Below are 23,692 nucleotides of genomic sequence, written 5' to 3' on the forward strand. Positions count from 1 at the left end.
GGAAAAGTCATTTCTTTCTTTCAAGTCTCAAACAAGGTCAAGAGGGACAGCCTCTTAATGCTGATACTGTAGTCAAGACTAGGGCACTTAAGGCAGCCACATGCTAATCTCAGATGGCTTAGTCCTCACCCATGATCCCAATCTGTGAGCTTGGTGGGGAGGGGGTGGAGGGGTGGGGGAGAGGGTGGATTTTCTTGTCTTATTTTTATCTGAAACCCAGTAGTTACATTGGAATACTCAATGGCATAAAACACTCTTAGATTATCAGAGCAAAGAAACAAAGAGAACAAAGAGTTTAAATATACATGGGTTCATATATATACATATATTCACACACAGTCACACACACACACACACACACACACATATGTATGTGTGTGTGTGTGTGTGTGTGTGTGTGTGTGTGTGTGTGTATATATATATATATATATATATATATATATGACATTCATTGAAGCACCAAGACCAATGATGTCTCTATCACAAAACATGGGTTTTTTTTTGGTGAATTATGTGCTATGAGGTCTGCATTTCAAGCATCTACTTCTTGGGCCTTGAAATCCATGTGACCTCAGAGAACACAGATTAAGATAACAATAATATTCACACTGAAAAGTAAGCAAGTGCACATAATTTTTAACATTTATTTGAATCATGAGTATTGTGTCATTTCAAGTTGCATCATTAGTTTTAGGCTATTTTTATAAATTCCCTCTATTCATTATTTAAAGATTTACAAAAGAAATAGTGTATAATTCGTTTTAGAAATTTAAAATACAAACAACAGGTCTTAAAAGACATTTTTGAATGGCAGAGAATCACAGCCACAATCAACGAAGTTTCTCGACCTTCTGTAACAGATTCATCATAGAGCTAAATGGAACGTGTGATGGTAAATAGCCTCAGCACTTGGTATTTATATGCTGACCAAGGAACCTAGAGAAGAGTTGGATATATGCACATTTAATCATATCTAAAAATAAAGGGATGTAATTGAGATTTTAGGATGAAATATACTCCAAAGACAGGCTCTTGGAAGTTAAGGGAGGATGAGTCTCATGGGAGATTTCTTTGAGAAGAAACAAAAAAAAAAAAAAAAAAAAAGAGAGAGAGATAGGCTTAAGGCATCTGAGAATGGGCCAAAATAGAAAAAAGAGAAAAGGTGACTGTCAGGGAATCAGTAGTCAAGTTTGCCATAATGGTGTCCCAGGGCAGCAATTAGAGTGGATCTTAAACCAAATGGCCAGAGGACACCTGGTGGTGGCACAGAGAAGATAGTTCCGGGAGGGACTTCTGCCCTCTGCTGAGGCTTGGGCTATTTAGGAAATGAGGATTAGTGTCTAAGAAAGGGTGAAGAATGCATCTTGGTCAAACTGCAGACAATGTGGGCTCTGAGGAACCTCGAGAAAACTGTGGTCTGAATTATGAAGCAGCACATACCCAAGAGCCTGAATATGGAAGAGGTGATTTCTACTATACAGGCTTGTAGTTAGGACACGTGTCCTGGACTATGACTCCCTGGAATTGAATTGTGGCTCTGGCTCCTGCTGGCTATGTCCATTGGCAAATTGTTTAACTTCACTGGGGTTTCAACTCATTAATATAAAAATGTAGGTAAAAATTCTTATAGAGCTGTTAGGAAGATTAAATATTTTATTATATGAAGGCCCTTAGAACAGGGCCTGACATCTAAGAAGCACTACATTAATGTTAGCTTTTATTATATGCCTTTCATATACTAAATGTTTGATGTTTAAATTGTATTTTCTTTTTAATAGGGCTTGTTTCACATTCAGATATTCTTAGAAATGGGGAAGTGGGAATATGTCTTCTGTTTTACTTGGGAGAATTTGATGTAACTGACCAACATATTAATTAAGGTGATATACAGGACAGTATGTAATTCAGTAATAAATTAAGCATAGCACAAATGATGACATGCTCTGTAGAATTATAGAAGACAAGAAGATCCATGAGTACTGGAATAATCAGAGAAGATTTCATGGATGTGGTACTAGTGGACTATCAAGAGATGTGTAGGATTGAAAGTGACAGCAGACTCCCTCTTTGTTCCTGACATTTTACGATTCTGTGGGACCATTTCTGCTGAGGCTAGAAATGAGAGTTAAATAGGAATGAATGTGCATTGAGAAGATGTTCTACCCAGAAAAGGACTGATTTGGGAATGAGGAAGGGAGATGGACAAGTCTTGATAAAGACAATGAAATTAAAAAGTTCTAGGAAGTAAGAGATAGGAAATGGCAAATCAAGGAAAGTTATTGAACAGAGAAATGATATGTCCTAGTTTACATAACTAGATGCCTTTTAAGTCTGCAATGGTGAACAAGTTCCTTATCACAAAGTTGTTTGATTAACAGAACATACTACGTAACACCTGCAAGTGGGAAGGTTAGCCTGGCAGAGGTACGCAGGCAGGTTAATGAGGTTTCTCTCACCGCCATGAGGTTCCTGGGGTCAGATCCACTTCCCACCTTGGTTCATGTGCTCTTGGATGGGAAGGGGAGATGAGGCACCCTCAGCAAGCAAGCTCACCCGTATCCAAGATTATGCACTTCACAGATCTGGACGTGTCAGATGAAGTAGAGGGACTGGAAGGGAGGGGACTCTGGCAGACAAAGCCTGTTTATATTTTTCCTTTGATCCAGGCCTGAAAGAGCTTTCTTCATCCAAATGCCTTTTTTTTTTTTTTTTAAACTGGAAGGGGGAACTATTGGTAAACTGCAGCACTATAATTTCTCTGTACAAGCAATGGCCCATTTCAAATACCAGCCCTCCAGCCCAAGCACACATGTCTTCCCTCCACTTTTCTGGCCCTCTCCACAGTCCTCTCTGCCTTCCCACCCAGCCTGGCCAATGTGGCAATCATTGTGCCAGCCATGCTGCAGTCCACTGAAAAGAAAGGAGTCTTCCTCAGATCCTCTCCTGAAGAGATAACCTGAGGGGGTATTTTTGGTTGCATGTGAATGCACCCACACTGGATGGAGTTAAGTGGACCAGGGGTGGGCAGGAAGAGAGAAAGGACTGAATTCCTGCTGTTGTGGTCCCTGGAGCTGCCTTGAACTCCAAAGGACCTTCCAGGCTCTGTGACAGTTATGTTTCTGCTCTTCTTTAGGCTAAGTTTTTAGCCTTTCCTGGGTTTTCTCATTCAAGGTACCTGTTCCCATTAGTTAAAATAAGTTGATAATTCCTCATCTTTGAAACAAAGTGTCTTTGGCCACAGTCAATTGTCAACTAATATTTGTAATTATATTAGTAGATATAAACAAATACTTCTTTCAGAGGTACCTGAACTATTAAAGGGCAGGTTTTAAGACTGAAACAACCTGCCAGATTCTTCTAATGAATCTCTAATAGTAGAATTTTAAAAACTAACTAGGTATCAGGAAGGTATTTCTTTTAACAGGGGCTCTGCCTGATGTTCCTTAACATTATACAATTTCAATTTTCCACATATTGAATGCTGGAAAAACCCTGGACCAGAGGAATCAGAAGACTTGGGTCCTAGTCCTTGCTACTTCTGTTAATCTTGGGCAAAGCTCTTAATTCTCTGGATCTTGATTTTCTCATTTGAATGTTTACTGTCAGAATAAGCTATCAGGGCTCTTCCAGCTGTAATATCCTATAATTCTGTCACATTGCTTCTATTCAACTACAAGGTAGCCTATCCTTTAAAGTTTGTGAAACAGAAATCTCTAAGACAAGTGAAATTCTCCAAGTGTGTAGGACGTCACCATGAAGCCTCACTACCCCCTTGGACTGGGGAGAGAGTCCTCACTGCACATTCTTGAAGTGGGAGAGAAAAAGTAAAACCTGGAAGGGTTTTATTATGATTAATGTTTTCTTCAAAAACATACATTCCATTAAAAAGAATATAATCTGTGTTTATAAATTTCCAGTTGAAAACATTGGAACAATTAAAAATTAGACTCCAATAAGATTCACTATTAAGAGGCTACAGGAAAGAAAGAATGATGTTTTTGTCTGCTTAGTCTGTTTACTAGAAACATAATTATGGCTAACATCACTTGAGCACCTAAAATAGGCAAGGAATTAGGACATCCATCCAAAGAGGAAAGTTTAAAAGGATCTCATATTGTAAAATCCACCAGTGTTTTGACAATGATTTGGGGTCTAACTGATATTCACCATATTCCACCCGGACTCTTACCATGATGAACACTCGTGTTTTCCCAGACTTAATAAAAATTAGATTAAAAATAGAAGATAGTCACAGGTCTTTGACCAAATATTCCAATATTTGTATTGTCTTACAGATGAAAGCAGAGAGTCCACATCTCATCATAAATCTCTTTTTCCAAATTGTTTTTCTGGACAGAGTTCAAGTAGAACAGACAATTTATTTATGTCAGCTCTTGCTCTTTTCAATGACCTCTCCCTGAGCAATCTGTTAGATGAAGAGGCTGGTTAGCAAACAATAGCATACTACAGAAACACTGACTACGGCCTTTTGCTCTAAATTCACATTGCTCTCTTTCTGCCCTTTGCAAAAGAGGACGGGAGGTCAACCTGAAATCATCTCAAATGTGACACATGTGTCTGCACACATGCATACATGTACATGCACGCTCACACAATCACAGCTGATCTTACCTGGTAAAATGACTTGTTGCTTCCAGGTCTGTGTCTTGTGGACGAAGATTATTATACACATATTTCAGGTCTTGGATTCCACTTAGCTCAGGCAATCCTGCATGTAGCATCTTAACAACAACAACAAAAAATCCCCAAACCAAAAAGAAAACAGAATAAAGGCAGATAAAATCAAGCTTACTTAGTTAATTCTACTGGACAAACATATAAACATGGTTGTATAGCAATACCTTTCAGTTTGTAAACATGAATAAATACAATTTCATGCTTTTAAACCTCTACTATTTAGTAGTAGAAGCAATAGAAATAATAATGATAATTGTAGAAAGAACCACTATCATTGGCAAAGTGCTTATAGATTAATAATTCAATTTTTTTCTCATTACAAACCAATGAAGAAAGCATGATAAAATTATCATCCCCATGTCAGAATTTCTGGACCCACCGTTTAAAATCTGATTTTCAGAAAGTCCTTTAACCCCTTTGAGCCTCCATTTTCTCATTTCTAAGGTAGGTATAAATACACCCAACTTGTTCTGGGAGAATTCAAATAACACATGAATAAGAGAGAGCCTTATTCATTACAAAATATCACACAAAACTTATATTATAATATCCACTTAAAGAGTAAAAGCTTAATCTCCAGAACATTGTAAGGGACATGTCCAGGTCAAATGACATATAAGCATAGAGTATAAAACTCACCCCTCTTGTTTTTAATTCTATGTTCTTTCATGACTCCATGACTCATACTATGAGAACACAGTCTTCCCTAGTTAAGTGGTGACTGTATTTATTAAATAGCATTAAAACAATGAAATAATTAAGGATGAAATTATACAGGTATTTTGTTCTAATCTTTAGGAAGATACTATGCTTCTTTACATAATGTAGTGTAGAGAGGTGCAGAGGGAATCAAGGTGCCTTCTTTCTTTAGAAAGAAATCCAGGATGGCTTTCTGAAACACAGGGTATCATGCAGGTGAGCAGCAAGAGATGGGACCCAAAAAGCAAGCAGAACATGATTCCACTTAGGTGGAATCCATTTAGCAATATTAAATATTTGTACTTTATCCCAAAGGCAAGCGAAAACTTTTAATATGGGAATGAAATAATTTAATTGTGTTTTGGAAAGCTCATCATGGTTATGTATGGAGAATGGATTAAGTGAGGCCAAATAAGAGGCTAGACTAGGAGACTGGTTAGAAATGGAGATAAGTTATTGGATTTTAAATATATGTAGGAAGTAGAATTGAGAAAATTGGGTGATTGATTGGATGTACTGGGAAGGCTGAGAGAGGTCCAAAGCATGCAGCTGCAAATATAGATTTGGGAGTCATTAGCATATAGATGATAATAGAAACCAGGGAAATGGATCAGTTCGTTCCAGAGAGTTGTCAAATGCCTTTCCTCATGGATGACCCATTCACATCTCAGACTCATTATGTCTAAATTTGAGCAAATATTCTTCTCCTATAAAATTTTCCTCCTTTTTCCTGTTTCATATCTCCACTTCCCCTGTAACCACTTTCCAACTAACAAGAAATATATGTCTTTTTTGATTTCCTCTTTTCCCCAGATTCCAATCATCGCTTACTTAATTCTATTACAAACACCTCAACAGTCTCTTGTATTCATTCCTTCTTTTCATGGTAAATGTCATTGTTCTAGTACAGCTCCTCATCTTCATTTGTCTAGATTTCTTGAACAACTCTCTCCTCATTCTCCAGTCCCTATCTCTTTAATCACATTTACCTTTATCTGTATAAAATCCCAGCTAGAAGGTGGTACTGTTTCATTATAAACAAGCAAGCTTCAAATTTCTCAAGAGTCTATGCATTAAAGCCTAAAATCCTCATTCAAAAATGCCTTCCACAATCTAACCATGATCTATCATTTCTGTCTTGCTTTCTACAGAGATCTGCATCTGTACCACCAACTGGGTAAAACCTGATTACCTTCATCTCCAACACCTCATGCCCATGCTTTCAAAACCTCTGTACAAACTTATATTTTTCTCTCATCCAGGAATACTTTTCCTCTCCCTCCTTGTCTACTGAAATTCTTTTTCAAGGCTCAATACTACTTAAATGCTACTTAAAAACTACTCCCCCCTTGGAGCATCTCTGGTCCTCTTGATGAGATTTAATTACTGCTTTCTTCGGACAGCAATTATCACTTGGTTCTGCTTCTTTCACAGTACTTATTGCTTCCTAGCTTTTACTATGTTTTGTTCATATATATGTTTGTCACGTTAGGTTTTAATTTCTTTGAGAACAGGAAATGGATTTTTATTCAATGTTGAATTGTCTATATTGTCTAACTTGGTGCTTTGTAAGGAGCTGAAACGTAATGAACGTCTGTGGAAGAACAAATGCATGCATGCCTGAGTGAATGAACTGAATGAATGAAAAAATATCTGATGCTATTAGGCACTGAAAATCTAATACTAGCAAATTTAACAAAATCAAACATAGGGAGACACATTCCTAACAACAATTAGAATCTGGATTAGGTTTTATGTGATCAGTTCTGTACTTAGAGTTCTAGAGACATCTGTGGGCTCATTGAGGCAGATTTATTCTTTATCACATGTCATCATCCCTTTTCTAAGAACAACCTTTTTCTCTAGGCTCTGAATTGCATTCTAGTTTCTCTGCATACCATGAATTCACTCTCTTTGGTTAGAACTCTATCAAACATTTCCTTGGGAAGTGGACCCTACACTTACTCCTTCCCCTGCTAACACACACACACACATGTTACACACACACACACACACACACACACACACACACACACACACACACACACACACACACACACACACACACACACACACATTACACACCAGCTTCCAAGTGCAGACTGCTTGAAACCAGATGAGCCAAGCTCTCTCCTCATCACATGGCTGACTAGAGGTAACAAGTGCTAAGTTTGCCCTTTTTAATGTGTCCCATTCCTTGGAGAGGAGGCTTTGAGTGTTGTGACTCTGCACATCACAAAGTAAGGATGGCCTCATAGCTGGGTCCACATGTCTGTTCTCTGACCCACAATGAGGTTCAAGTGCCTCCTAGCCCAGACTGCATGAGTAACCACTTTAATTGGGGCCATAGGAAAGGGAAGGGGTGGCTAGAACAGATAATGAACAGATGCAGGTAATGAATAGGTAAGTCCCCTTTTAAAAGACAGAAACATTTTTAACATTGCTACTTCTGTTCTTCTACTAAGTCCGATTTAATTTGATAGCTATGCTTAGGGAAGCAGACATTCTTCCCCACTACACAGAAAAGTTAGAAAGATTTCTGCTGGGAAATATCTGATACAATAATGGGTGTGATAAACATTTTAAACTGGGTGAATGGTCCCTGTGTTCTCTGGGAGCCTTCCATAATAGTCGATATTGATTTTTTAATGAGAAAAAAAGCTGACGAAATACGGGCTTTTATGTTAGTGAACTCAGCCAGAAACACTCTTGGGTCTCCTACAGATGTTGCTTTTAAGCAAGATGGGAATTTCATGGATTATTTTTTCCTTGCTTTTCCCAGGAGTAAATAAAAAGCACTGCAGATATCTGAAAACATTCTGCTTTCTACCAAGGATGAGCCATTAACTCCATAGTAGACCCCCGTATGCCTGGGGCTCATAATTCTGGGTACTGACCATTCACAGATGATAGGATTTATGACCCATGTTAAGTGTTTCTCAAGTTGTAACTGGGTCATGGTATAGTAAATTGAATTTTCTAAAAAAATTCAACATAAGAGTCAGCTTAAGACAGAATTGAGGGAAGATATATTATACACATAAGTAGAAAGTGGTCTTTTGCACATTTAAATTTGGTTTTTATTTTAAAAGAAGTTATACCAGAGAAAGTGTGGGCCTGAAACTTTCACCAAATGCTTTGATTATCTACAGAGTTCCATAAGATATATACTTGAGAAGAAGAAAGAAATTAAAAGGTAAATGACCAGAAACTGAGGTAATAGCACACTGCTATTTTACACGCATTTATTCATTGGTTTAATTGGTCCACACTGCTTCTGATTTCTATTTCAATTTCTGTGAAAGTCTATGTGGAAGATTATACACTTAATCTAAATTAGCACCTTCCACTGCCAAAGTTTCTTCCTCATCCTAAAAGTCAAGACTTAAATAATTAGAACATAGGGAGATTTTTGGATATACTATATTCCAGAAACTTGCAACAGCTTATTTTAATATTTGTGAGAAATTATTTTAATACTTGTGAATAAAATACCATATACATACTTCTTTTAAATGAAATAAAATTACATAAACTCTTTACTCTAATTATTGCTTAATGTAATACAGAATCTTTTTTTAAAAGTATGTAGAAAAGTTTATTAAACAAGAGAAAAAAGCCCACCAATAGTTTTCTGAATCTATTTTTTCAAAAAGCTATCCTTTCACATTATTTTAACATGCTCAATTTTCATTCATCATAATTTTAGTGTCACCTGAGAAATAGCAAAAACTATATTTGTGCTTTTCTGTTTTGGGTTTATTTTTGAAATGTCTGTGGTGGTAAAAGCAGTTAGAATTTGGTACTCCTCGTATGCAGTTATTTACAGCACTATTGACATTTAGAAATGCTAGGCACCCCAGTTACTTGTGTACACAAATTTTATCTTCCCTATTAAATTGAAAATTTTAAGACTCTAGATCTCATATGTTAATGTATCTTTTATAGTTTCTGGCATACACTAAGTACTTAGGAGTTCATAGATTCATGAGCTAGACCCTACTAGAGTTCAAGGGGATATTAGAGTTGAAGCTGGCTGCATATTTGTTATACAAATGAAGTCAAGATCACGCATTTAGTTTCTGTAGAGTTTCCTTTGTGCTTATCAAGCATAAGCCATCTCATAATTGCAATATGGCCAATAGAAGTGGAAGATAGAATGCAGATGAATGCTATTATTGGAAAGCCAACTTAAAGATTTTGGAGATGGGCAGAACCTTAGATATCCAGTTTACGCAAAAGAAAACCGAAGTGTCTTTGTATATGAAGGAAAAATTTATAATATTTTTAGAAATCCTCATTTTTCAAGGTAAAGAATAGAAAGATAAGGTAGATATTTTGTTTGAAATTTAAAACAGGGATCCAAATAAAATTTTCACTGCAACAAAGTCAACATTTGACTAGAGGATACCATATTGGATAGTGCTCTTATAAATTAACAGGGATCTAGTATCATAACATAAATTAATTGAACTCTACTTTATGGCAGGTATTGTGCTAAGTGCTTACTTAATATTAATTATCTATTAGTTTATTATGAAAGTTAAATCAATTAATACACATAAAGCATGTAGCACAGTACCTGGTCCAAGCAAAGCATGCACTATTAGGTAATTGATTTAACAAGCCTACAATGTAGATGCTATTTATTTAGTAGATAAAGAAACAGAGTATTTTTGGTGTTAAGTAACATGTCCTGAGGAATGTTTCCAGTAAAAGGCCAAGCTAATATTCAAATCCAGGGAGGAATTTTTGTCATCTGAAAACTCTAAGCTAGTAATTTCCTGTTGACTCCAAACCCACGCTGATGAACCAAAGGTAGGTGTCTCTCTTAGAGTTTGCTGCAATTACTAGCGTGTAGGTATGTGCTCAAAGGAATCACCACATCCTTCTCCCAGAAGATTTCTATCAGATCTTTTTTCCTTCACCCAAGAGAGTTGGTCTGCCTTTCTTTGGGCTGGACAGTGGAATGGAACATTAAAAGTTTCCGTTGGTCAACAGAGAGTGTATAGGACCATTACTCAGTAGACCTGATGTAAATGTGTCTGCGTACTTTCCAGTTGAGTTGCTAACAAATCACTTTACATTTTTGACCCTCACTTTCTTAATCTTGAAAATGAGCGAGTGCTCAAAGGCAGAGATTGAGACAAAGAACCAGGAAAGATCTTTGCCTGCTTTACATCGTTAGGTTATCAATGATGTATAAATAATACAGTATTTTAAGGCACTTTTGAAAAATCCTAATGCATAATACAACTGAAAGCATTGTTTTCTAAATTACTGTCCTTGAACCTTAGTTAAAATATACTCAGATAATCCCTGAAAGCATCCATATTGTTGTGAATAGGAATATTTACACAATAACGGTGTACTACATATTGAATTATTAAGAAATGTGCTTATAACTCGTGCAATGGTACTCTGTTCTTTCCTTTCTGTTTTGAGTAGCTCTTTGGGGGAATCTCCAAACCATTAGCAAAAATGGACTACTGAAAGACAGACATAAATGAAGCTTATTATTTTTGCTATTTCCTCAAAGGACTTACCATTTCTAGCAGGTTCAAGAGTAGTCGGCTGTGCTTTCTTACAATATTATAAGCTCGACAGCAAAGCTCCACAAAATCTTGGAAATGCTGTGGGTTTTTCCCACCTTCTGTAATAAAGTACTCCATCTCTGAAGTAAAAATAAAAGGTGCTCTGTCCCTGTAAACCAAAGCAATAGCAATCATAAACAGGAGGAGAAATGGCTTATAGCATTAACTTAGTTACAACTTAATTTCCATTTGAATTTTCTTTCTACTCTAATGGATGAACCTTTTTCACTGTGGGTCAGTTGAAGAAACTTGCTAATTGTAGGCTTTGAATAACTGGGCTTCATCACAGAGGAATGTTATTTTATAACATTGACTTATATTATTTCAAATGTTTAATTCCAAATTATGTTTGGATGAGAATATTATTCATTAAAAATAATATAAGGGCCAATTGATAATGAAGGTGATATTTTTGCAAAGCCTTTACAGAAAGTATATTTACTGCTAAATTTTGAAAAGATAGAACAGATCATGGGTTTGACCGCATAGTATTTTAAATAACTTTTTTTTTCTTCCTTAGAAGATATGCTGATCTTTTAGGAAAAAAAGTCTGGTAAAAGCTAAGATATTGTAATGACAAGTTCATTCAGAAGGCAATATATGAGAAAAACAGATTTTACTAATTCACTGTCATATGTTTAATAAAGGGGAAAAAAGAGCTATATTTCATTTCACACTAGACCCAGTAAAAATCTTGAAGAGAAAGGAGGAATATGAGACCAGGTTAATATGTAAGTAACATCACCCCCTGTAGTCACCAGGATGGAAAAACAGGAAAATGAAGGACCAGGGAGAAGACGGTCCTGTTTCCCCCACCTCTGTTAAGTTTTTTTCTCATGCTATTTGAGACATGGACATCCCTGAGATAAAGTGTTAGCACGTATAATAAAGACCAGCAAAGGCAGGGTTAGAAACACCTCTCTTTGATGAGGTCTCACCCATAGAATAAGAACCATGATGAGACAGAGTTTTGATACCAAATTGGCCTAAGGTCTTCTAGAAGCAGTTGAGATGGGAATACACTTTTCAGTAAAAAGTTATTTGAAAAAAAAATTTTTTTTGAATGAATTAAAATAAAACATTTTAAAGCTGAGCCTAACAGCCTAGATACAAGTAAGGTTAGGTCAAGTAGTAATTGAAAAAAAGTCATGGATTATTGTGGGAGTCTCAATTACTTTTTAATAATAAAGAATAATTATGTTCTTTATCATTGCTATGCTTAGCTATTTTAATAAAAATATAATAAAGTGGGAAATCCCACTAATCTAAGTTAACTGGACCTTTCAAAAGTATGGTTATTCAAATCAGAAAGCCACAATTCAGGCATTTTATGGCATATCTTGGGCAACGGCCTCTAACTGCAGGCAAAGTATTTAAAAGAAAATAACCTACCTCTTTTTGGCTGTGGTTATTTTATTTTATTTTAAAATTTTACTTTGTAATCCATGCTACTATTAAGTGTCCAGAGGAAAGGCTGGAATACTAATACCTTCACTCAGCTTTGTATTTATACATTCAACAAAATTTGTTCAGCACCTACACTGAGGAGTTTATCTTGAGTCCAAATTCTTAAATTTTTGCTCAAAATCCTTTTATATTTGGCTTTCATTGACTTATCCAACCTATAGTCTATGAATTCACATTAAAAATCCTTTACTTCAGTCAAGCTGGGAGAAGAGATGTTGGAAACTGGAGACATAGCATAGGTTCTCATTTCTGGACCTGCTGTGTCTAGTTTTCCTTATCTCTAAAATGGGTAGATTGGTATCTGGGGACTTCAGCAGCTCCAGGCAGCATTCTCAGGTGGCAGAAAGTGCACCTCAGTACCCCAGAAGCTGCAGGCAGCCCCTGCCACTGCTGCAGACACCACTGCCACATGGGTGGTCCACCACAGCCACCTCCACAACCACTTCCACTGCAAGCATGGTTCAGTGCCACAGCAGCAGCCACTACTGCCATTCAGGCAGCCAAGAGATCACTCAATTTCACTGACAAAGGAGATACAGCAGCAGAGCCTGGGGAAAGAGGCAAACAAGTGCAGACCCACGACCCAGGAGCCCAAACCCACAGGGGGAATTATGCTGCCACATATGGTTGCACACCTTGGGGTGGGAAGTATGTGTACAGCCCACATGGCTGCCTTGATCCTGGGACAGACATATACAGAACCCACCAAGAGTGCAGAAACCAGGATACCCAAATACAGCAAGGAAGAGAATTCCCAATTAACACCAACCCATCCCCCACCCAGGGGAAGCAAAGACACAGGAAGAACTTCTGCCTGTAGAAAAGAGGAAAGAGAAACCCTGCCCAGGGTCACCTATTCAAACTGAGGAACTCCAATATATCTCAGTGTACCCTTTAGGGTTTCAGTAAACTAACGGTGTGTCAACAAGTTTGCCCATGGTCATCCATCAAGCCAAAGACTGTCAGGGCACACAGGTGCTTCTCCCAAGAACTTGAGAGCTTGCCCACACCCCTAACAAACCAGCACAGTGTCACTAACCTCAGCAAGGAATCACTAAGTGCCCCAGTTCCTATGCCGTGGAGGCACTCATACATAACTCCAGGGCTGAATATGGCCGAATTACCCACACAGAGACTATACTACTGCATCTACCTGGAACCAATGCTAAAACACATTACTCAATGGTCAATATAAAGCACATCTACAGGAAGAAGTCTGTCTCTTCAAAGTCTACTACAAAGTAATAGAAGAGGCAACTGCTCTACCAGATGACTTGTCATCAACATAGAGATAATAGAAGTATGAAAAAGTAAGAAAATATCACACAAACAAAGGAATGCAGTAATTCTCAAGTACCAGACCCCATAGAGGAGGAATCCCTTGAAATGACTGAATAGGAATTCCAAGCAAAAATCTTAAGGAAACTCAATGAGATACAAGGAGACTCAATTAGACAACACAATGAAATGAGAAAAAGTATCCAAAATGTGAAGGAGGAAATTTACAAAGAGATTAATACCGTAAAGAAAATGCAGAACTCTTGGAACTGAACGGTACATTCAATGAAATAAAAAACACAACTGAGAGCTTAAGCAGTAGGTTAGACAGAAGAAATAATTTCTTATCTTGAAGATGATCTTTTTGAAATAATGAGGGCGGACAAAAAAAAGAATTTTAGAAAATGAAGAAAATCTAAGAGAACTAGCAGACAATCTTAAGGACACAAACATCCAAATCATGGGTGTTAGGAAAAGGAAGAGAAAGGAAAAGTCATTGAAAACTTATTCAAAGAAATAATAGCAGAAAACTTCCCAGATATAGGGAGAGACACAAACCTTCAGATCCAGGAGGCTCAAAGATCCCCAAACAGATTGAATACAAAAAGATACTCTCTGAGACACAGTGTAGTCAGACTGGCAAAACTCAAAGACAAACAGAGAGTCTTAAAAACAGCAAGAGGAAAGTGTCAAGGCACTTATAAGGGAGTCTCCATCAGACTTATGACAGACTCCTCAACAGAAATTCTATAAGCCAGAAGAGAAGGGATGATATATTCAAAATGCTAAAAGAAAAAAACTGCAACCAAGAATACTATACTCAGCAAGGCTATCCTTCAGAAATGAGGGAGAAATAGTGTATTTCCCAGACAAACAAAAACTGCAGTAGTTCACCAACACATGACCAGCCTTGCAAAAAATCCTTAAGGGAGTCCATATTCTGGAATCCAAAAAATGAAAATCAGTACCATGAATACACAAAAAGAACAAAAACTACTGGTAGAACAAAAATACAAGAAAGAGAAAGAACTATGTCTTACAACCCCCCAAATGCAACAAACATTGAAGACAAACAATAAAAGGGGAAGAAAAGAACAAAAGATATTTAAAACATCCAAACAAAAATCAATAAAATGCAAGGAGTAAGACATTACCTTTCAATAACAACACTAAATGTAAATGGATTAAATTTTCCACTCAAAAGACATGGACTGACTGATTGGATTAAAAAGCTAGAACCAACTACATGCTCTCTTCAAAAAACTCATTTCACCTATAAAGACACACATAGACTAATAGTGAAGGGATGGAAATGATATACCATGCAAATAGAAACCAAAAATGAGCAGGAGTAGCTATTCTTATATCAAAGTAGAGTGTAAACCAAAAATCATAAAAAGAGACAGAGAAGGCCATTATACAATGATAAAGGGATCTATCCACCAGGAAGACCCAATGCTGGAGCATCCGGATATATAAAGCAAACACTATTAGGCCAAACGAAAGAGATAACCCCCCAAATGATAATAGTAGGGGGCCTGAGCCCCTGTCTCTCAGCATTGGACAGATCATCTAGGCAACAAACCAATAGAGAAACACAGGATTTAAAGTACACAATATCAATTGGACTGGCAGATATCTACAGAACATTTTATCCAACAACTACAGAATATACACTCTTCTCAGCACATGGAACATTCTCCAAGATAGACCACATGTGAGGTCACACATCAAGTGTCAGTAACTTTAAAAAAATCAAAATTATCTCAACTATCTTTTCAGACAACAATGTATTAAAACTACAAGTGAATAACAAGTGAAATTCAGGACTCTATCCAAATACATACAAATTAAACAACAGGTCCCAGAATGACCTAGGGGTGAAAAAAAGAAATTAAACATGAAATAAAAAAATTTCTTGAAACTAATAATATAAAGTAATCTAATAAAGACACATCATACCAATACCAATGAGATTCAGCATAAACAGTACTAAGAGGGAAGTTTATTGCAATAAAAGCTTACATCAAAAGAATAGAAAGATTTCAAATAAATAACCTAACACTATACCTCAAAGAACTAGAAAAAGAAGAATAATCCAATTCCAAAATTAGTAGATGGAAAAAAATAATTAAGATCAGAGCAGAACTAAATGAATTAGAGACCCACAAAATGATACAAAAGATCAATGAAACAAAAAGAAGGTTTTTTGAGGGGATAAAAAAACAGACAAACCATTAGCTAGGCTAACTTAAAAAGAAAAAAAAAAAAAAAAGAGTGAAGACCCAAATAATAAAAATCAGAACTGAGAAAGGAGACATTACAACCCATGCCATGGAACTATAAAGAATCATGAGAGACAATTATAAACAACTATGCTAATAAATTTGAAAACCTAGAGGAAATGGATAAATTTCTGGATGCATACAAACTCCTGAGACTGAACTAAAAAGAAATAGAAAACCTGAACAGCCCAATAATGAGCAATGAGATTGAAGCAGTAATCAGGAGCCTCTCTACATAGAAAAGCCCAGAACCAGAGGGTGTTACTGCTGAATTCTACCAAACCTTTAAAGAAGAATTAATACCAATTCTTTTTAAACTATTCCAAAAAATTGAAAGAGGTCATTCTCCAAAACTCATTCTATGAGGCCAGTATCATGAAGACACCAAGACCAGACAAAGATACAACAAGAAAAAGATAAAGAATACTACAAACCAACATCTTTGATGAACATAAATGCAAAAATCCTAAACAAAACATTAACAAACTGAATACACCAACATATCTAAAAAAATTATACACCATGATTAGGTGGGATTCATCCCAAAGATGTAGGGATGATTTGACATATACAAGTCAATAAATGTGATGCATCACATCAAAAAAATCAAGGACAAAAACCGTATTACTATGTCAATAGAGGCAGAAAAAGCATTTGACAAAAGTCAACACTCCATGATAAAGACACTCAGCAAATTAAGTATAGAATATAGCTAATTAGGCTTCTCAATATAATAAAAGCCATATATGACAAGCCCCTCCCACCAATGTCATCCTGAAAAAAAACTTTCAGCTTTTCCCTTAAGAACAGGAACAAGACAAGGATGCCCACTCTCACCACTCCTATTTAACATAGTGTTGGAAGTACGAGCCAGAGCAATCAGGTAAAAGAAATAAATAAAGGGCATTCAGGTTAGAAAAGATGAAACCAACATGTCCCTGTTTCCAAATGACATGATCTTATATAAAGAGAAACCTAAAAAATCTACAAAAAGAGCTCTTGAAGCTGATAAATGATTTCATCAAAGTTACAGGATATAAAATAATTATGCAAAAATCAGTTGTGTTTTTATACTCCAATAACAAAACTACAGAAAATGAAATCAAGAAAGCAAACCCATTTATAATAGTAGCCAAAAAGATAAAATACCTAGGAATAAACTTTAAATCAAGGAGGTGAAAGATCTCTACAATGAGAACTACAGATCAGTGCTGAAAGCAATGAAAGAATATACAAAAAGATGGAAAAACATTCCATGCTCTTAATTTGGAAGAATCAATATTATGAAAATGACCATACTACCCAAAGTGATCTACAACTTTGATGCAATCCCCATCAAAATACCAATGACATTCTTCACAGAAATAGAAAAAACAATTCTAACATTCATATAGTACAACAAAAGACCCTCAGTAGCCAAAGCAATCTTGAGCAAAAATAAATGAATGAATGAATGAATGAATGAATGAATGAATAAATAAATAAATAAAGCCAGAGGTATAACACTACCTGACTTTAAATTATACTACAAAGCTATTGTAACCCAAACAGAATGGTACTGGCATAAAAGCAGGCATTTGGAACAGTGCAACAGAATAGAGAACCCAGAAATTAACACACAAACTTACAGTCAACTGATCTTCAACCAAGGAACCAAAAACATACATTGGGGAAAAGACTGTCTCTTCAATAAATGGTTCTGGGAAAACTGGACATCCATATGTAGAAGAATGAAACTGGACCTGTAATTCTTACCATATACCAAAATCAACTTAAAATGGGTTAAAGACTTAAATATAAGACCCAAAACTGTAAAACTCCTAAAAGAAAACATATAGGAAACACTTCAGGAAGTAGAAATGAGCAAAGATTTTATGAATATGACCCGAAAAGCACAGGCAACAAAAAGAAAAATAAACAAATAGGATTATATCAAACCAAAAAGCTTATGCACAGCAAAAGAAACAATTAATACAGGGAAAAGACAACCAACAGAGTGGGAGAAAATATTTACAAACTATGCATCTGACAAAAGATTTATATCCAGAATACACAAGAAACTCAGACAACTTAACAGTAAAAAACCAAATAACCTGATTATAATGGGCAAAGGAGCTGAATGGGATTTGTCAAAAGAAGATGTACAAATGGCCAACAGGCACATGAAAATATGCTCAACATCACTAAGCTAGGGAAATGCAAATCAAAATCACATTGAGATATCATTTCACCCTAGTTAAACTGGCTGTCGTCAAAAAGACAGAGAATAACAAATGCTGGTGAGGACATGGAGAAAAGGGAACCCTCCTACACTGTTGGTGGAAGTGTAAATTGGTGCAGTCATTATGGAAAACGGTATGGAGGCTCCTTAAATAATTACGGATAGAACTGCCATATGATCCAGTAGTTCCACTGCTGGATATATACCCAAAGGAATGGAAATCATCATGTCAAAGCCATATCTGTACCCCAGTGTTTACTGCAGCTCTATTTTCAATAGCCAAGAGTTGGAACCAAACTAAATGTCCATCATTGCATTCCTGGATAAGGAAAATGTGGTATATGTACTCAATGGAATACTACTCTACCATATAAAAGAGTGAAATACTGCCATTCACAGCAACATGGATAAACTTAGAGAAAATCATGCATGTTAAGTGAAATAAGCCAGGCACAGAAACAGAAATACTGCATGTTCTCACTCATAAGTGGGACCTAAAAAATAAATATAAAAAAGGAAAGATATAACAATTGCAATAATACATTGAACTTCCAAAAGGATAGAACAGAACTGAGTTTACCAAAAGTGGTACAAGTGGGGGTGGGGGTGGGGGGTGCAGGAAGAAAGGAGGGTAAGGGTGGAACTAGTAAAGGGCCACAAAAAATGATTACAGTGTATAATGTTGAATATACTAATAATTATCCTGATTTGAGCATCACATATTGCACACAGGTAATGATATTCAACTCTTTACCCACAGAAATGTACAATAAACTATGTTGCAATAAAAAAAGATGACAAACAAAAATATTTACAAAATCAACAAATATGTACTGAGCTCCTTCTATGTGCCAGGCTCTGTTCTATAGACCCTGAGGCTACAGCCAGAAACCAGACCACCTTTGTCCTTGCCAGCATTGACAGAGCTGTAGGGCCTGAGGCAAAAGGAAAAGTGTGGCCCCTGCACACAGTTATCAAAACTTTTTGTTATTTTTGTATTTTGAATCAAGTTGATAAAGTTAATAAAAGCAAAACAATTTTAAAAAATGACTATATATATAAAGTCCTTTGTTGACCAATCTGTTTCTGCCATCGTCTATGCTCATAAAGTTCCCCTGCAGAGACGTAATGGCCACTTGGACCTGGGAATTGTAGGCTTATTTGAAACGGTTCCCATTGCACATTAATGCAGGGCTGTAAAACAACAACCTGTCTTTATTTAAATTTTGATTTTATTTTCTTATCAATTTTCTGACATTAATTTTGGTTTTTAAAATGTTGCATTAAAATATGATTTATCTTGATTTTCTGACACTCACTTAAATGTTGTGCCTGATGTACCCTAATCTAGGTCCTGGTGCTGTATTTCATAGAGTTTACATTCAACTGTATGTATGTTGGTGGGGGGGGAGCAACAAACAATAAATATTTAACATGTCAAAAAAACCCAAAACAGGCTAGAGAACTCAGAAGTCAATCCATGTACTTATAGCCAACTGATGTTTGACAAAGGCAACAAGAACATACAGTGGAGGAAAGACTGTCTCTTCAATAAATGCTTCTGAGAAAACTGGATGTGCATATGCAGAAGAAAGAAACTGGACCCAAACCTCTCACCATTTATGAAAATCAACACAAAATGGATTAAAGACTTAAATATAAGATCTGAAACAATAAAACTCTTAAAAGAAAACATATGGGAAGCACTTCAGGAAGTAGGAATGGGCAAAGACTTTATGAATATGACACAGGCTACAAAAGGAAAAATAAACAAATGGGATTGTATTAAACTAAAAAGCTTATGCATAGCAAAAGAAACAATTAACAGATCAAAAAGACAACCTACAGAGTGAAGAAAATATTTGCAACTATGCATAGAGAAAGGACTAATATCTAGAATATACAAAGAACTCAAACAACTTAACAGTAAAAACCAAATAACCTGATTAAAAAGTGGGCAAAGGAGCTGAATAGGTATTTCTCAAAGAAAGATATGCAAATTGCCAACGGACACATGAAAAAATGTTCAACATCACTGAGCATTAGGGAAATGTAAATCAAAACCACACTGAGTTATCATCTTACCCCAGCTAGCCTGGCCATTATCAAAAAGATAGAGAATAATAAATTCTGACAAGGATGCGGAGAAAGAGGAACTCTTCTGCAATGTTGGTGGGTCTGTAAATTGGTGCAGCCATTATGGAAAGCAATATAGAGGTTCCTGAAACAGCTACAGACAGAACTGCCCTACGACCCAGCAATCCCACTGCTGGGTATATACCCAAAAGAATGGAAATCATCATGTTGAAGCCATATCTGCACCCCCATGTTTATCGCAGCTTTATTTACAATAGCAAAGAGTTGGATCCAACCTAAATGCCTATCAATGAATGAGCGGTAAGGAAAATGTGGTATATATACACAATGGAATACTACTCTGCCATAAAAAAGAACAAAATACTGCCATTCGCAGCCACATGGATGAACTTAGAGAAATTATGTTAAGTGAAATAATCTTAGCACAGAAAGAGAAATACTATGGCTTCATTCATAAGTTTGAGCTATAAAAATGAACAAATAAAAAAAAGAAAGAAGGATACAACAACCATGATAATATATTGAGCTTTCAAAAAGAGAGAACAGAACTGAGACCAGCAGAGGTGAGAAAGGATGAGGGTGAAGGGGGATTAGTAAGAAACTGGTAAAGGACCAAAAAAAAAATGATTACACTGTGTAAGGTTGAATATACTAATTATACTGGTTTGAGCAACCCGTATTGCACACAAGTATTGATATTCAGCAGTGTCCCCCACGTATGTATAATCAATTGTGTTTCAATAAAAAAATTATAAAGAAATGGGTAGATAATAATCAGCTCTTAGAATTGCTGTGAAGATTAACAAGGAAAATGTTCATAAATGCCTAACACATAGAGCTGCACACGTGTGAACTGCTATGATGAGAGAGAGGCTCTCTGCAGAGGGTACAGACTGCCGGCCCTGTTGGTCAGGTTTCAGATCATGGTTCTACCACTTACTAATTCTGTGACCTTGGGCAAGTGACTTAATCTCCTCTCCATCCCTTAATCTCCTTCTCTGTAAAATGGGGATGAGAGCACTTGACTCCTGGGATTGCTGAGAGAATTAAATGGGTTAAAGCAGGTAAAAGTGCCTAGAACACAGCCTAGCACACAGTAAGCACTCAACAAGTTTTAGATATTGTTAGTCTCAAACAGCCAAGAGTGTTCTGGAAGCTGAACCTTGTTATAGTTAAATCTCCATCTCTCTTCAAAAATGCCCTCAGTAAAATCCCATTCTTACTTCAAGGTTTACTTTACTCCCAGTTTATCACTGTAATGTCTCTGGCTGCATAAGCCCTTAAGTGGACTTTTGAATTCGGTAGCATTTTTATATATCACTCACCCATGCAGTCATCACTGCTGCAAAAATTTTAGTAGCACTTGGCAAAATTCTAGACTTCTGTAATCAGCAAAACATCTTAATTTATATATGGCAATTTTCCATTAGCTTCCCCCCTCTTTTATACTATGTTTACCATATTGAATAGAATTTCGGAAATAATTTTGGAAAAGATTTGTATTTTACAACTTTCTGAAAATTTCTTTTCTAATATGATGGATATGCTTTTCTCTCTTCAATAATGAAAACTGATTTCTTTTGGAACGTTTATGTAGTTATGCTCAAGTTCATGAGGCAACACATTTTCTTCTTCCACGGTAACCACTATTACAAATCAGAAGCAGAGACACCATAACAGAAAGTCAAATACACACACAAAAACTAAGTTAGAGAAAATATAAATTAATAATAATACTGGAGAAACAAACTTTAGTTGTGTTTAAATGCTTCCATAGGCTAAATTACCAATTTGTCCAACCAATAAAAAGCTGTATCTTTTCTATATGATTTTCCTGGCTCATTTCTGAGTAATTTCCTGAATTATACTAAAACTTTTCTAAAAATGAAACAAAGCCTCACATGTGAAACAGAATCCCACCCACCCCTACAGGCTGTAGGAGTATCAGCCGTGATGTGGTTTATCGGTCCACTCAAATGCAAACCTAATCCTAGGTTGCAGAATTAATGTATTAGAGTCTATCTCTGAACTTTGAGAATTACTCACAAACCTGAGGTATAAATTAGTTGAGGTGAGAGGAAAGACTGGAAACTATTTGATCTCTCAGAGTGTATACTGTTACTGCATTCTGAATTACAGGTTGGAAATCTCTCACTTATAACTATAAATAAAATACACTATAGAAATTTCTTTCTGTGACTACCCTACTTCGTAAAAGTTTATTTGTTTATTTTTGTTTTAATGGTTTTACCATTGTTTGCCTAATTCCTACTTGTTCTTGCTTCTATACCTTTTAACCTCTATTGTTTCCCACTTTATGGTCATGTTTCTTTCTCTCTCTCTTTTGCTCTCTCTCTGTCTCTTTTATCTGATGCTCTAATTCTGACTTAAGAGATCAGGATCAAAAATCTCTTCTTACAAGAAGTCTTCTCTAACTAACTGATCTCTTGCTGGAAGTCTCATAATCTTCTTTTTAACCTAAGTGACCTGTATGATTCTCCAGGGAACAGAAAGTATTCCACCTTCCCTTTAGGTAGTATAAGTATTAATGTCTAAAACAATATTGTGATGGTATTCTGTTATATGCAATGAATACAGCAATAAGTAAACATAGCATTTATGCATTTATGTGTATGTTCATACACTGTATTAACATATATATGTATGAACATACAGTGAACATAGGTCAATCATTTATGGGAGAAGGCCTTGTAAACAAATGTATTTGTCATGGTTCTGTCATTTTGTTGTCAAAGTTAATCTTTTTATTAACTTGTGACCAGTCTTTCCCTGTAATTATTACTCTTTAAAAATGCCAAGAGTATTTCATAGATTTCCAGTAGGAAAGACAAGTGGGTTGATGGTTTAAAAAATGTACTCATATATATACGTGAAAATTTATAGACATTTATATTAAAAGCAGACAATAATTATTAAGCAGACAAATAAATTCATTTGATATGGGAAATAGTGGGACAATTAACAATTTGCTATTTGTTACTGCTTTCACATAAGATTTCCTTTTAAGCCATACTGTAGATATAATCTGCTTGTATAAAATCACTAGAATACCAAGACCATCATCACTAAGCAATTACAGATTGCCACCGCACTGAGGATACACAGAGCTTCAGAATATGTCCTTGCCCATCAGGTGATTTGAATTTAGTTAGGGAGGTTTGCACTCAAAATGTTTGAGTGCTATAGTTATGTATCAACAAATATTTATCCAGCATCTATAATAGATATGTGCAAGGGTTGTAGGGAAGGTTAAAGATTTTAAAAAATCAATATCCCCAAAGAAATAGCAATTTATTGAATAATAACAGTATTGGTTTGAAAAGATTTCTCCA

At 36.0% G+C, this 23,692-nt stretch overlaps 1 protein-coding gene across 1 annotated transcript in view; it reads right to left on the minus strand.

Annotated features, from left to right (window-relative positions):
- PIK3C2G (phosphatidylinositol-4-phosphate 3-kinase catalytic subunit type 2 gamma) overlaps positions 1-23,692 on the minus strand; it is a 372,771-nt gene that overhangs the window by 87,631 nt on the left and 261,448 nt on the right. Inside the window, exons 27-28 of the mRNA XM_063075729.1 lie at positions 10,944-11,100; positions 4,633-4,742 (exon numbers count right to left, since the gene is read on the minus strand). Of these exons, the coding sequence (XP_062931799.1) occupies positions 4,633-4,742; positions 10,944-11,100 (267 nt within the window). The remainder of the gene's footprint in view (positions 1-4,632; positions 4,743-10,943; positions 11,101-23,692) is intronic.

The sequence above is a fragment of the Cynocephalus volans genome, chromosome 12 (assembly GCF_027409185.1).
Source record: "Cynocephalus volans isolate mCynVol1 chromosome 12, mCynVol1.pri, whole genome shotgun sequence".
Taxonomy (NCBI): domain Eukaryota; kingdom Metazoa; phylum Chordata; class Mammalia; order Dermoptera; family Cynocephalidae; genus Cynocephalus; species Cynocephalus volans.